Source organism: Neomonachus schauinslandi, chromosome 5 (genome assembly GCF_002201575.2).
Source record: "Neomonachus schauinslandi chromosome 5, ASM220157v2, whole genome shotgun sequence".
NCBI lineage: Eukaryota > Metazoa > Chordata > Mammalia > Carnivora > Phocidae > Neomonachus > Neomonachus schauinslandi.
Window position 1 is genome coordinate 22,090,887 of NC_058407.1, and position 16,568 is coordinate 22,107,454.

The window sequence follows — 16,568 nt, forward strand, 5'->3', positions numbered from 1 at the left end:
AAGATCATCTGAATACCACAATGTATCAGATGAAAGTAAAGAGGCAACTGTTTACACTATAAAAAATTTTAACAAATGGTTACTATCTTAATAAAAGGAGTTCTTAAAAATTGTAAGAAGAAATACCCATATATTAGTAGGAAATTAGATTTAAAAAATAGACAATTCAAAGACTATATTCAATTGGACAAACATATTCCACTTCACTAGTAATTAAATAATTAAGAAATACAAATTAACATAGGAATATAATATAACATTTAAAATTAGAGGGGCACCTGGATGGCTCAGTCGGTTAACAATCTGCCCTTGGCTCAGGTCATGGTCCTAGAGTCCCAGCATGGAGCCCCACATCAGACTCCCTGCTCAGCGGGGAGTCTGCTTCTCCCTCTCCCCCTGCTCATGTTCTCTCTCTCTCACTTTCTCTCACTCTCTCTAATAAATAAATAAAATCTTTAAATAAATAAATAAATACAATCAGAACAATTTTTAAATTATAATAATGCTACAAGATGAAACCAGAGAGGGAGACAAACCATAAGAGACTCTGAATCTCAGGAAACAAATTGAGGGTTGCTGGAGTAGAGGGGGAGGGGAGGGGTGGAGGGGCTGGGCAGTGGACATTGGGAAGGGTTTGTGCTATGGTGAGCGCTGTGAATTGTGTAAGACTCATGAATCACAGACCTGTACCCCTGAAATAAATTATACACTATATGTTAATAAAAAGAAAAATAAATAAATTATAATAATGCTGATAAGAGCAGGCTAAGGATTGTATTCTTTTCATGTACTGCAGTTGGAATAGAAATTGATACTTTTCTGTAATATAATTTAGCAAATGTCAAGATTCTTAAAAATGTTCATACCCTTTGAACTAGCAATTCCACTTTTAGGAATTCATCCTATCATAACCTAAGATGAGGTTCATAAATGGAAAGTTTTTTTAAATGTAATTTCTTAGATAAGTATTTTTTAAATTCCAATATGGATGGGACACTATGTTAGATGTTGGGGATATAGTGGTAAACAGAACAAAGCACTTGCATCTCGGGGGACATCCAGACACATAAACAGATGATAAGTATAACAGCTAATATTTAAATAGGTGAAGTTAATAAATAGTTAAATAGGGACTGTTGTAGGTGCTTTTAATATAGTAACTATTTTATCTTCCCAACAACCTGACAAGCAGGTACTATTATAATCTTACTGAAGACAGAGGGATTAAGTGATTTTTTTCAAGGTCACTCTGCTCATGTTGGAGATAGGATTTAAACCCAGGAATGTCATTAAACCCACACTGTTAACCACTATGCAGGGACGGATATAATGCAGAGTCCATTATTTAAAATGCTACGAAGTTATCCATCAATAGAAAAAAAAAGTTAAAGAAATTAATCTATATTTAAATAATATAATTTTATTCAGTCATGGTAAAAAATGACTTTCCAAAATCTTTTAGTGACAGGAGAAATATTTAAAATATAATATTAAATAAAGTTGGATACAAATCAACATAGATACAATGAATCCAATTTTATTATTAAGAAGTATTATACATACATGTATGTATTATACATATTTATATGTTCATAAATAACATTTCTGTATACATATTCATTTAACATTTGTTTTCCACACTAGATTCTGAGTTGATAAGATTAGGTGCTTTTTGGTTGGTTAACCACTGTATACCTAACAATTACCACTGTGCCTGGAACTAATAAATAATGAATAAATTTTCATTGAATGAATGAATGGCAAAAAAAAAAAGCCTAAAAGAATATCCACCTTAAAATGCTAGTAGTAATTCTTTCTGAATTCTGAAATTGTGGATTATATTTTTCTTTGTTATAGTTTTTAGTGTAAGTTTACAAATTAGTATAAATTTAGTATAAAATAAAAACTGGTGAACATGTATAGATTTAACTGATCTAGGTTTTTAGAGCAAAACAGGTTCTAAAGGAACTTGTATTTAAACAGAATTAACAACCATCGGTCTTAGATGGCTTAGGCATCAATCTGCTAGAAGATAGGAGATTGAACTAGATGATCCTCTGAGATTTCTGATAGATACAGGTTGCCTGGTATGCCAGGCATTAATTTATCATCTCTTAGCTGCAAATTTATATCCCATTGTCTGCTCTGCAAAAATGGAGATAAGCCCTTTAAATATTTTTTTCTTTGCCAGCAGGCACAATGTTAAGCTTTGTCTGTTGAGGATACTGGAGACAGATAATAGGAGAAAGGGGAGTTCTGGTTTTGTAGTGCTTGCTGAGCAGGCTCCTGCAGTATGATGATGCTCCAGCATTAGGCTCCTGCGGTGCCTGGTAGTCAGCAGCACCCAAAAGCCTAGAGTTTATTCCAGCACCCACCTTGGGCAGTTTCACCAAGATACCTTCCTATGAACAGTTTTGCCTGGCATCCTAGAGAGCAGATTTCCAACAAGTGCTGGAGCATAGATCTTCAGCAACTTACTCTGGCATGGCACCCTATTCAGTGCCTGTTACTCAGTGAGCCATGGCTGTGCCGTTCCTGAGCAGTCTGGATCAGCCTTGGCTATGGGGGGCATCTTCCTTGGGCACTCCATCTCAGCCCTAGATTAATGGCTGCTCCTTATATCTGCTATTCCTATATTCTTTAGAGTTCCCTTACTCTTTACTAGCCAGTCCTTCAATGTGCCAATCTCCTGTTATAGTTCTTTATCTATTAAACTTTTCCTGTGTAGTTTCTGCCTCCTGATTGGACCATGACTGATACACCTGCATTTTGTGAATTTTGATAATCTTATTATAATTTTCATTTTCCTCTCTTCACTGAAAAATAGGTAAAGGATATCAATAAAATATTGCAAGGGGTATGTTTATCACAGATGTAAAGAACCATAATTATTAAAATATAGAAAAGGAGATATAAAGAAGTCTCCTCAAAATATATAAAATTCCAAATATGCAGGTACATGATGAAGCTGGGTAAATATCTCTTAAGCAGGGAAGGAGGAAATATAACGTATTAAGGAAAATATTCCCTTCTGCAATGGTAAACAGCATGGAAGCAGAGCTATTAGCAAACAAGGTATTAAAGGGAAGAAACTATCAGAAGACAAAATGATATATGCAAATAAGAAAATCTGAATCTCCATATAGAGGCCACCAAATCAGAATGCCAAGCAAACAAAAGTGAGCTCCTTTTTTGCAGGGCAGTGGTGCTTATCTAATTCTGAATATGATTCTCTCAAATTAGTATTGCTCACCTTTTATTTAGAGGACAACTAAAAAAGAACAGAATGAACCTGAATGTTCGTTAAGGAATAAATTTGCCGCAGGAGAAATAAATAAATAAAATTGCAAATGCAGATCTGATGTAATTATCGAAATGAATTACACAGGGAAATTTGCATAAAAACTAAGGAAATAATTCTAGCACTATCCTAATCTGTGGTTACCAATTATGAAACCTGAAGGACATTTACCTTATTTCAGAGGAGTTATGGGTTAATGCAGAAATTCCACTGGATTAGGCCTCATATGGCCTGGGTTTAAAATTGGGATTCAAAGAAATGATTATTTACAAAGATTCTGAGACAAAATGTTTATCAATTAAAGGAAATATATGTGAAACAGTTAACATGTTACATTGCATGAAATGTGCACACAATAATATTAAATATCATACTGGTGGCTACTAATGGTAATAGAGCCAAAGATCATATTGACCTTTTATTGGCATCACACATTATTATTTATTTGTTCAAAAGCCTTTGAGGTTTTTTCTATACAGAAACTACTATACGAGGAGTGGTGATTGATTTGCAAATATTGGACCATGCTTGCATCCTGTAATAGATCCCTCTTGATCATGGTGAATGATTTTTCTAATGTACTGTTGACTTCAATTTGCTAGTATTTTGTTGAGGACTTTTGCATCTATGCTCATAAGGGATATTGGTCTGTAGTTCTCCTTTTTAGTGGAGTCTTTATCTGGTTTCCCCCCAACTTCTTAATTCTCTATCCCAGGTTGTTTGAATCATACACTTACCTTTCATTCAATTTGAAGTCAACAAAAACACAAGATCTTGGGTATTTTTCTGTCAACTGTTGTTACCTCACAGGTCCCCTGTCTCCTACTTGTGTAATTAACTTTGTAACCAAAATACACTGAATAATCTTATCCATGTTAATACTGTGGGCGTTCAGCCCAGTAATCCAGGACTTAAGGCCATTTTGGCATTTGTTGCATTAGCTCTCCTTCCCAATGTTGTGACAACCATGAATTTGATAAGCATTTCTTTTGAGAATTCATCCAGATTAGAGATGAGTAGTTCCTATTTGATAAGGACCTATTATATGCCAGACACTATATGTATATTACCTTACTTAATGTTCACCATGAAGACATACTGAGGCTCAGAGAGGTTTGACATCACATAGAAAGAAAGAGACAAACTTAGAATCTAGATCTTTGATTTTGAAGCACATGTTTTCACTGTTATATTTATGTTTCATAGTACATAAGAAATCACATGAGAAACAATTATATGTTTCCTAGGCTTTACCCAAGAGTGTCTGATTCATTAGGTCTTCTAGGTAGAACCCAGGAATCTGCATTTGAGAATTACTGTATTACTTCACGATATCACTAATGAACAGGAAAGAGTCTGTGGCTCACATCAGACCCCTGCGGGATAGTACTAAAATTTCCTTCCTGGCTGTTTAGATCCATTTATTAATACACTCCTGATGGAGTACATCACATTATGCTATTATATAACTTATATTTACTATTCAGTTCATAACATTTTGAGGATACTTCTTTTATATTGCATGAAGCAGAGGAGAAACCCATGTGTCAATAAGGAGCTTAGCTGAAATCAAGATAATTTACATAAACATAAATTCATCCTTTCATTGGACTATAATCATAGTAACCTCAACAGAAAAGAAAATTATTTTGGTATTCAACTAGTGGTCTCCTAGTTGATGGATGCCTCAAGTGGTATGATTACACAGAAAGAAGAGCAGGCTTTGATAAGGAAAATGAGAGTACATTACAGACAAGTGCCATCCTTTCCCAGTTCCTTTGAGAGCTGGCCCTGGGAGCTAGAGAAGAAAGCAGCAGACTAGTGTCATCAAGGGACGGTTCTATGGAGGAAACGGATGGGACTAGAGCTGAAACCTTAAGGAATAGGCAGGTTCTGGCATAAGGATGGAGGACGTAGCAAGAAAAGTGAAGGGAAAAAACAAGGACAACATCTAGGAATTGATATGCTGAATGAAAGAGATCAAAAGGAAACTAGGCTGACCAGAGTTAATGGTTTATGCTCGGGAATCCTGGGAGAGAAGATGAAATTGGGCCAGAATATAGAAAGCATTAAAAGCACAATAGAAGAGATTAGATTTAATTTTATATGGCCAGAGGGACTCATAGGTTTTCAAGTATGAAGTGACATGAGAAAGCAGTGTAATATAAGGTGATAATAGTAACAGTCACTACCATTTACTGTGTGCCTACCATATGCCAGGATTTTTATAGGCAATGCATGCATTTACTCTCCATAAATTTATGAGGCTGGTATTATCTCAATTTTGCAGATAAGGAAACAAACTTAAGGGAGATAGATTCATCTAAGAGTTCACAGTAAAATGGAGTGAAATCAGGACTTCACCCATATATATCTGACTCTAAAGACTATATCCCTCTGTGCTGCTTCTAATGAGATTGGTCTGAGGTCCTTGTAAGATTTATACCGGGGGGAAACAAAGATTCCAGTTAAGAGAAGGTAACCTAGGCTTGGGTATTGTGATTTCATTTTGTATACATTGGGCTTGAGAGGTTAAGACCACTGTTTGGGAGTGAGAGTCAATTTAAGATTGAATTATAATAGAAAGCAAATTACAGGGTCAAACTTACCCTTCATATGAATGTATCAGAAAGTAAGTTTTTAAGAATTATTGGGAATCTTTTGCTATAGCTATAATACTCTATAAATTATTTAGAAAGAAATCTAGATTCTTAAGAGAAATAGACTTCATGTATATCAGGAAAAGTTTAGGGGACCAATATACAAAAAAAAAAAATTGCCATTGATAGTTGAGGTACTCAAATAATCTCTAGGTGCTTAATCTTTTAAGTGAATAATTAATGGACTTGTGAGATCTCTCTAAGGTTGTTATAGTGTGATTTTTATTTCTAGATGAGTCTTTTGCCTGATGGGAGTGGCATCTCAAGATACCTTGATTTTTCTTTTTTTTTTTTTTAAAGATTTTATTTATTTACTTGACAGAGAGAGAGACAGTGAGAGAAAGAACACAAGCAGGGGGAGGGGGAGAGGGAGAAGCAGGCTTCCCACTGAGCAGGGAGCCCAACCTGGGATTCGACCCCAGGACCCTGGGATCATGACGCTTAACAAATGAGCCACCCAGGCACCCCAAGATATCTTGAGTTCTTGATAATTTATCCTTTTATATTACATGCAACACAGATTATAGGAGATAATGGAAATAAAAAAGTGAGTCTCATCACGTTCATTAAAGACAAAGCAGAATTATTAGTGGCTGCAAGAAAGTACTTATGGCAGGACTCAGTCTATGTGGTTTTCTGAAGTCTTTCAGTATTTCACAATCTGGGTAAAGATTTTCTCCTTTCAGATATTCACCAGAATGTTTGATATTTATTTCATTCTTATTTATGCTTTTGTTTTAAGCACTACTTCTCATGACTTCATGAAGCCATTTCCACCCAGTGATTAAGACAGGTGTGAAGTAATTTAAAAGCAAGCATGAACTAATTTTATGAAGGTTATCCATACACAAAAAGAAATTTCACAAAGTACATTTTTCTGACCTAACCTGGGTACTAACCGTAGCATTTGGTTCAGCTCTGCAGGTAATGCCAGTTGTTTTTTAAAAAGGTCTGCATACCCTTTTAAAGGATTTGCGTTTTTGGATCAGAATGAAAAGAGACCCACTTCCTTTCTTCCCTTATATGTTCTTCCTCATCCCCACCATAGGAACCCACAGACACTATTTTCACTAACTCTCTGTGCACCCTGGTCAAGTGATTTAACCTTTTTAAAGGTCACTTTCCTCCTCTTTAAAATGAAAGAGTTGAGCTAAAATGCTATCTCTTTAAAGTCTTTTTTACTCTTCAAGTTCCATGATTCCTTCTGACACTTTGGAATCTTTATATTCTTCTGTTCCCTTTATATATATTTAGCAACTTGAACCTCCTAACTGTACTAACATCACTTTCCATTGTTCCACCAAGCTATTTCTTGCATTACAACCCACTTGCTAAACTGTTTTGTCTCCCTTCCAATTAATATGACCTCTTCTAAAAGAAGTAGCCTACATTTCCTCCTGTGTCCAGCTTAGAGAAGGCTGGGGTTGAAGAAAGGAGTTATTCCTCAGGTCCCTAGATTTTACCCATCTGACTCTTTAGACTGCTTTGTTGAGCCATTGATAGAGTAACAATTTGATAATACCCCACCCAGTGTTACTGGCCAGTACCTTTGAGAGAAGATGAATTAAGATCATCTTATCTGACACCTAAAAGTGGTTCCATTTTTAGATACCTCTAAAGTTATTAAAATTATTTGTTCTTAACACAGAAGTTTCCAGGTTGTCTTTTTCAGAAATGGAAAGGACATGGTCCATAGCCAACAAATGTCAAAATAAGCACTTTTACCTTTTCTAAGAATTAGCTTAAATGCTTTTCTTCTTTTTAAGCCATTTGAAAACAGCAGTGATTATAATGAGAAAAGTGCTGCCTATTTAAGAGGTAATTATAAGGATATGAAATTGACAACAAAATTAGTGTTCTTAGTTGTTTTTTAAAATCATATTAGCACTTCCAGAGCAGACTAGATAAATCTCTTTTCTATTGCTTATAGCTAATTAAAATATTAATACATTTGGAATACAAAAAATGTGACTGATCATATGCAAATATTATTTTGTGCATAGAAAATCACCTCTAAGAAAATTAGATACAAAGGATATATAATCATGTGGTTGTTGCCCAAATTAATCTTCAAAACCAGTGGTAGGTAAGAGTTTATTTTTTAGAAAGTTATACATCTTAAATACCTAGGCTTTAAGGAAAATAAAATATAAAACCACAAATGTTTTTTTTCTTTGCCAGAATCTAATGTTCATATAAAATTTCATTTATGGGTCCAGTATTTATCATTTGAACCTTGTTTAACAAAGCATACCTGCAATTCTTATAATTCCTATATTCCACAAACCTGAGAACCTCTTATCAAGTGGCAGACAATGCTATAGGCAGTGAGAACACAGCTGAAAATACATGGTGTCTGCCCTCAAAACGTTCACCTAAGAATGGAAAACAATTATGATACAATGTTATGAGTGCTACAACAGAGGGATGTCTTAGCTCAGGCTGCTATAAAAATATAAGTTGAGAGGGCTTATAAACAAATGTTTTTTTCTCACAGTGCTGGAGGCTGAGAAGTCCAAGATCAAGATGCCAGCAGATTTTGTGTCTGGTGAGGGTCCTTTTCCTGGTTCATAGATGGCAGTCTTTTTTTTTTTTTTTTTAAGATTTTATTTATGTATTTATTTATTTATTTGAGAGAGAGAAAGAGAGAGCATGAGCAGGGGGAAGGGCAGGAGGGGAGGGAGAGGGAGAGAATCTCAAACTGACTCCATGCTGAGTGCAGAGCCAGACCAGGGCTCAATCCCATGACCTGAGATCATGACTTGAGCTGAAACCAAGAGTCGGAAGCTCAACTGACCAAGCCACCGAGGCGTCCCTAGATGGCAGTATCCGTACTGTGTCCTCACATGGCAGAAGGGGTGAAGGAGCTCTCTGGGATCTTTATTATAAGGGCACTAATTTTACTCATGAAGATTCCACCCTCATGACTTAAACACCTCCCAAAGGCTCTACCTCCAAATATTGGGGGAATAGGTTTCAATATATGAATTTTGGGGAGACATAAACAGTTAGTTAATCCATAACAGGGGTATATGAGGTGTAGTGGGAATAAGTATGTTTGTCAGGAACAGGGAAACTTTCTCAGATGCTATAAGTAAGGATAAAAGGATAAGTGTGTCAACAGATAATATGGAGAAAGGAATTAAAAATAGCATGGGCAATAGCATACACACAGATATGTATGTAAAGTGTTTTGTATAGCTGGGGCATTGAGTTCATAGGGAGAATGATGACAATTGAGGCTAGTCAGGGAGACCAGATCAGGAATAGCTAATAATAATCATACATTTGTCAGGGTAAATAATGCTAGGTGCTATAACAGTTCATAAATCCTAGTGGCTTAATACAACATAAGTTTATTTCTTGCACACACAATAGTTCAATTGAGTGTAAGGTGGATACCCTTCCATGTGGTGAGTCTGGGAACCTGGCTTGTTCCTTCTGGTGCCATCAGCTTCTGAAAGCTGGTTAATAGTATCAAATGCTGCCTAGAGGTCAACCCCAAAAGACCTGGAAAGTGCCCACTAGGTATGGCAACAAAGAGGTCACTGGTGATACTTTCAGGGGCAGTTCCATTGGAACATAGGAGCAGAAGTCACAGTGCAGTTGAGGGATGCCAGTAAACAGCAACTGATCTTTAAAAATCTTGGATGTGAAGGAAAAGAGAAAACAAGGATTATAGATCAAGGGAGACATATTTGAGGAGCTATTTTATTATTTGCTTTTGTCTATTTTTACCATGAGAGAGAATTGAACATGATTATATGCTGAGACCTATGTTCTTTTGAACTAGGTTAGAGGAACAGGTTGTAGATGCTGAGAAGAGAGTGATAAAATTGAGTACGTGAAATCCAGAATGGGCAGAAGGCAATGAGATTCAGAGGACAGATAAAGGGATTAACCTTACAACTAGAGGCCTTATGCCTTGTTCATTGACCTGGAAGAGAAGCAGATGAGAAAAGGAAGAGTAACTTTAAGGCGTTTTCCTAAATGTCAAGGACACTGTTCGAGGTTCGAGTATATGTCTATGATAACAAACTTCAAATAATAGAGAAATAAACCATCCATTTTAAAGCAATTATGAATGAAGAGAAGAAAGAAACTATCTGCTTCATTTTATTTAACTAAATTATTCTGTTAGTTTTACCATTTCACTTTCAGGTATTAGATAATTGGGTCCATTCCACTTTTCTCCTTGTAGAATCCACAGCATCCACAAAAGTGATTAATTCTAAAGTGTTAAGGTGGACTATCAGTATATTCTAATAAGTTTAGGGCAGTTTACCACTCTAGCTTCACTTTTCCTTTTCTAAAAATGCAGAGATTTACTGACTCTTGTGGAATCATAGAATGTCAGTGTAAAAAGTAAACTTAGAAAGCTTCACAGATACCCCCAATGGTACATGCACACATTCATTCATTCAGTGAACATTTAATGAGTTCCTGTCCCTTTAGACGTATCCCAAGTCAGTCTCTTCCTTATTGTCTATATTTCAGGCATACTGGCCTTCTTTCAATACCCTAACCTCCTTTCAACCTCAAAGGTTTCTCATACTGTATTTATTCCATGTGTTTACAGTACTCTCTGCCCCAACCTTTCCCTTACTCTGACTGATACCTACCCATCTTACAAGTCTCTATAATTCAAGCCATTTCCTTAGAGAAAACTTTTTTTTTCTCATTAAACTTTTGTTCTAATGGGTCTCAAAATTCTGTGACAGATTTTTGGTCAAGTTGTTTCCATTAAAAAGTACTGATTTTAAAAACGAATAACTTAAAACTGCCACACACACACACACACACACACACAAACAAATGGTCCACAAAACATTCTCCTTTCCTTCTGAAGGTTTTATGATGCATTGTTATCATTAACCAGTCCTTTACTATTAAACTTAAATGGCCAATTGACACAAACAGTTCTGAGACCATTCTTCCACCACTGATTAAGACTGGGGTGGCAGGTATTGGGGATAATATTCATTTAGCCTCTGAGCTTTCTGGGCAGACTTGGTGACCTTGCCAGCTCCAGCTGCCTTCTTGTCCACTGCTTTGATGACACCCCCAGCAACGTCTGTCTCATGTCACAAACAGCAAAACGGCCCAGAGGAGGATAGTCAGAGAAGCTCTCAACACACATAGGCTTGCCAGGAACCATATCAACAATGGCAGCATCACCAGATTTCAGGAACTTAGGACCATCTTCCAGCTTTTTTCCAGAACGACGATCTATCTTCTTCAGCTCAACAAACTTGCAAGCAATGTGAGCTGTGTGAAATCCAGCACAGGTGCATATCCAGCACTGATTTGGCCTGGGTGGTTCAGGATAATCACCTGAGCCATGAATCTAGCTGCTTCCATTGGTGGGTCATTTTTGCTGTCACCAGCCACATTGCCCTGATGAACATCTTTGACAGATACATTCTTGACATTGAAGCCCACATTGTCCCCAGGATGAGCCTCACTCAAAGCTTCCTGGTGCATTTCAACAGACTTTACTTCAGTTGTAACATTGACTGGAGAGCAAAGGTGACCACCATGCCAGGTTTAAGAATACCAGTCTCCACTCGGCCCACAGGGACAGTACCAATACCACCAATTTTGTAGATGTCCTGGAGAAGCAGACAAAAGGGCTTGTCAGTTGGACGAGTTGGTGGCAGATTGCAATCCAGAGCTTCAAGCAGTGTGTTTTCACTGGCATTCCCATCTTTACAGGTGACTTTCCATCTCTTGAACCAAGGCATGTTAGCACTTGGCTCCAGCATGTTGTCACCATTCCAACCAGAAATTAGCACAAATACTACCGTGTCAAGGTTGTAGCCAATTTTCTTAATGTAGGTGCTAACTTCCTTAACGATTTCCTCATATCTCTTCTGGCTGTAGAGTGGCTCAGTGGAATCCGTTTTGTTAACACCAACAATTAGTTGTTTTACACCCAGTGTGTAAGCCAGAAGGGCATGCTCACGGGTCTGCCAATTCTTGGAGATACTGGCTTCAAAGTCACCAACACCAGCAGCAACAATCAGGACAGCACAGTCAGCCTGAGATGTGCCTGTAATCATGTTTTTGATAAAGTCTCTGTGTCCTGGGGCATCAATGATGGTCACATAATACTTGCTGGTCTCAAATTTCCAAAGGGAGATATCAATGGTGATACCACATTCATGTTCAGCTTTGTTTATCCAAGACCCAGGCATACTTGAAGGAGCCCTTTCCCATCTCAGGAGCCTCCTTCTCAAATTTTTCGATAGTTCTTTTGTCAATCCCACCACATTTTAGATCAGATGACCAGTAGATGACCAGACCAGTAGTAGACTTGCCCGAATCTATGTGTCCAATGATGACAATGTTGATGTGAGTCTTTTCCTTTCGCATTTTGGTTTAGGTTGAGTGGTGGTTTTCGTGACACCTGCCTTCTGGTGGCAAACCCATTGTGAAAAAGTAGAGAAAACTTTCTTTGTCTGACTTCCAAATTTAGCTTAAATTCCCCCATTTAAACATTCTCTTATTTTCACATATCTTTCTGTCATATTACGTGTAATTTAAGTTGTGTTTAATTACTGTGTAATTTTTTATCTAATGACTCTGTCCTACTAAACACTCTTCCTGAGTTCAGGAACCATACCTGTTTTGCTCACCCCATGTTCCTAAGTCCCTAGAAGAGTGCCTAGAACATAGTAGCTATTCAATAAGAAGTTGTTGAATGACTGAAGGAATAATGACACCCAGTGTTTGACTCTGAAAAATACTGAGTCAGAAAGAATCCTTGTTCCTCAGGAACTCATACCTTATTAGGGAAGAAGTCATGTAAACATGTAATTATTAAACATCATAGTGGCTAGGAAAGCATATGTTGGATCAGAATACTGAAGTTGAAAACTCCTGGCCTTCCTTCCATACAAACTGTTTATCATTAATCAAAGAACATAATCTACCAAAGGCTCAATTTCCTCATCTATAAAATGGGGGAAATTATAGTACCAATCTGTGGCAGATAGTGTAGTTGGCTTTACTCCTTACCAATTCCAGTTCCATTATATCTTACCTTCCTACCATAGAGCCTGAAAAACCCAAAACACAAAAAACTTCATTTCTAGATCTCCTTGAAGATAAGTTCCACTTGGAACTTGGGTCCATGGAGAAAGTTAGAGGCAGAAGGGAGATGAGAAGGCAGTGGCCACATGTGACAAGCGTGGTGGTAGAGACATATGGTTCTTCTGGGACAGTTCCAGTGGAATGTCTTAAATCTAGGTTAGGTGCTGATCCTCATGGGTGACACCAATGAGCAGGTCTTCTAGGATGGCCAAGTAGTGTGAATAGTGGGTATTTCTTCTGTTGGCTTTAACCCTGGGTGCCTTGTTTCTGATTGTGAAACTCCAAGCTTGATTCTCTAGCCCCACAAAGATTCTGTGAGTTACTTAATTCCTACAATAAATTCATTTCTGTTTCAAATAGCTAAATGGTATTTTGTAGTCTACTATAATGAAATCTGGAAGATCTAGTCAAACTAATAGTTTGTTGAAAAGGTTAAATATAAATGGAAGTTTTGTCCTTGGAATCTGAATATAAAGAATCAAACTAAGTCAATCCAATACTACATTAATATTACTTTCTCTGATTTGGTATCAATACCCTTCCCCAAATTCCTTGAGGAGTGAGTTTCTTGATTGGTTACATGTATATATGGGTGTAGGTAAAATTTGACAAGCACTTAATTAAGTTGCTACTTTAAAAATATAAATATAGATAGAAATAAATCTGGGAGAATACACAGCTCAGTTGTGTTATTTTTTCTTCATATTCATCCATATTTTATGATTTCTCAGAAATAAACACATATTACTTACATATCTTTAAAAATACAAGTCTTTTAGCTATTAATCTGTCTACACTTGTACTGTCCTTTCATTTTTAAAAAAAAGTTCTCTAGAGGTGCCTGGGTGGCTCAGTCATTGGCCATCTGCCTTTGGCTCAGGTCATGATCCTGGGGTCCTGGGACCGAGCCCCACATCGGGCTCTCTGCTCAGCGGGAAGCCTGCTTCTCCCTCTCCCACTCCCCCTGCTTGTATTCCCTCTCTTGCTGTCTCTCTGTCAAAATAAATAGGTGAAATCTTTAAAACAAAACAAAAAGTTCTCTATATGGTCAACTAATCATCAACAAAACAGGAAACAATATCTAATGGAAAAAAATCTCTTCTCAAATGGTGCTGGGAAAACTGGAGAGCAACATGCAGAATAATGAAACTGGACCACTTTCTTACACCATACACAAAAATAAATTCACAATGGATGAAAGACCTGAATATGAGATAGGAAACCATCAAAATCCTAGGGGTGAACACAGGCAGAAATCTCTTTGACCTTGGCCATAGCAACTTCTTATTAGCCACATTGCCAGAGACAAGGGAAACAAAAGCAAAAATGAACTATTGGGACTTCATCAAGATAAAAAGCTTCTGCACAGGAAAGGAAACAATAAAACTAAAAGCAGCCTATGGAATAGGAAAAGATATTTACAAATGACATATCTGATAAAGGGTTAGTATCCAAAATCTATAAAGAAATTACCAAACTCAACACCCAAAAAATGAATAATCCAGTCAAGATATGGGCATACGACATGAATAGACACTTTACCAAAGAAGACATACAGATGGCTAACAGACACATGAAAAGATGCTCAACATCACTCATCATCAGGAACATACAAATCAAAACCATGATGAGATACCACCTCACACCTGTTGGAATGGCTAAAATTAACAACACAGGGAAGAATAGATGTTGGCGAGGATGTGGAGTAAGGGGAACCCTCTTGCACTGTTGGGAATGCAAACTGGTGCAGCCACTCTGAAGAACATTTTGGAGGTTCCTCAAAAAGTTAAAAATAGAACTACCCTACAATCCAGCAATTGCATTACTAGGTATTTATCCAAAGGATACAAAAATACAGATTCAAAGGGGTACATGCACCCCGATGTTTATAGCAACATTATCAACAATAGCCAGACTATGGAGAGAACCCAAATGTCCATGAATGGATAAAGAAGATGAGGTATATATATCCAATGAAATATTATTCAACCATCAAAAAGAATGAAATCTTGCCATTTACAACAACATGGAGAGAGCTAGAGTGTATTATGCTAAGTGAAATAAGTCAGAGAAAGACAAATACCATACGATCTCACTCATATGTGGAATTTAAGAAAGAAAACAGATGAACGTATTGGAAGGGGGAAAGAAAAAAAAGAAGAGAGGGAAACAAGCCATAAGTGACTCTTAATGATTGAGAACAAACTGAGGATTGACGGAGGGAGGAATGTGGGGAATGGGCTAGATGGATGATGGGTATTAAGGAGGGAACTTGTGATGAGCACTGGGTGTTGTATGTAAGTGATGAATCACTGAATTCTACTCCAGAAACCAATATTGCACTGTATGTTATCTAACGAAATAAAAAAAAAAAGTTCTCATATGCACTAATCTCATGACAACCTTGTTAGGTATTTAGTAATTTTGCCATTATACAATATGCAAATGAAAGGCAAGAGATACTAATAATTGGCCTAGTCAGAATTTGAATGTAGGTCTTCTGACTCTAAGTCATGTGCTTGCTTTACCCTAGCTGGTCAGCAGTTCATTGAGAGCAGCTCTCTCTAAAATGAAATAAATTTTTATTATCAGCACCAAATGAAAGACTTGAATTGCAGGCCAGATGGTACCACTGGTTAGGTTTGCCATTTGGGGTGAGGTAATAAGTCTTTATTAGTTCACTTCTATGTATAAAATGATAATACCACAAACTTCTTGTCAAGATGGCCCCGTAAGTTCACAGTACATACCAACGAGTAATAAAGTATACAACTAAATATCAAAAAGAGAAGGCCAAGTTCAAAAACCAGGTAAACATTTCAGTGAATCATAAATGGAATAGAAATCCAAGTAGTACACAGACTTTAGGACTGGGGACTCTGACTCCCATCTAGTTTCTGTATGGCAGAGGGATGAAAAGTGTTCTGTGCAAAACTGGAGATGAGATCCAATCTTACTCTTAAAAGTCAGGGTTTGGGGAAAAACAGGGAGCAGGAGAATGGGTGCCTGAAAACCAAAATTCAAAAGTAAACCAAAAAATCACATAAAACTAAGAAGTACAGCCAACAAAAACCACCCAATTCTGATTCATTTCAGATAAATTAATGTCATGGAACACATTCTAACAGATTTTTATTTTATTTTATTTTATTTATTTGACAGAGAGAGACACAGCAAGAGAGGGAACACAAGCAGGGGGAGTGAGAGAGGGAGAAGCAGGCTTCCCGCTGAGCAGGGAGCCTGATGCGGGGCTCGATCCCAGGACCCTAAGATCATGACCTGAGCCAAGACAGACGCTTAACGACTGAGCCATCCAGGCACCTCCTAACAGATATTTTTAAAAGCTTGAAGAGATTAAAAAATTCATTTAGAAAAAGCAAGAAATTATTAATAAGAAACAGAACACAACTATAAGAGGTAAAGAGTAAAAAGGAAGTGAAAAATAACATTTAGTGAAATGGGTGTAACAATATGTACTCTCTTAGCTTATAAAATTACAAGACTATTGTGAG

At 37.0% G+C, this 16,568-nt stretch overlaps 2 protein-coding genes across 6 annotated transcripts in view; one reads left to right on the forward strand and one right to left on the reverse strand.

Annotated features, from left to right (window-relative positions):
* ANKS1B (ankyrin repeat and sterile alpha motif domain containing 1B) overlaps positions 1–16,568 on the forward strand; it is a 1,116,839-nt gene that overhangs the window by 541,364 nt on the left and 558,907 nt on the right. The gene's annotated exons all lie outside the window — the stretch shown is intronic.
* On the reverse strand, positions 11,457–12,238 carry LOC123324874 (putative elongation factor 1-alpha-like 3). The gene has a single exon (XM_044915351.1). The coding sequence runs from the start codon at positions 12,156–12,158 to the stop codon at positions 11,457–11,459; it is 702 nt and encodes a 233-aa protein (XP_044771286.1). The 5' UTR covers positions 12,159–12,238.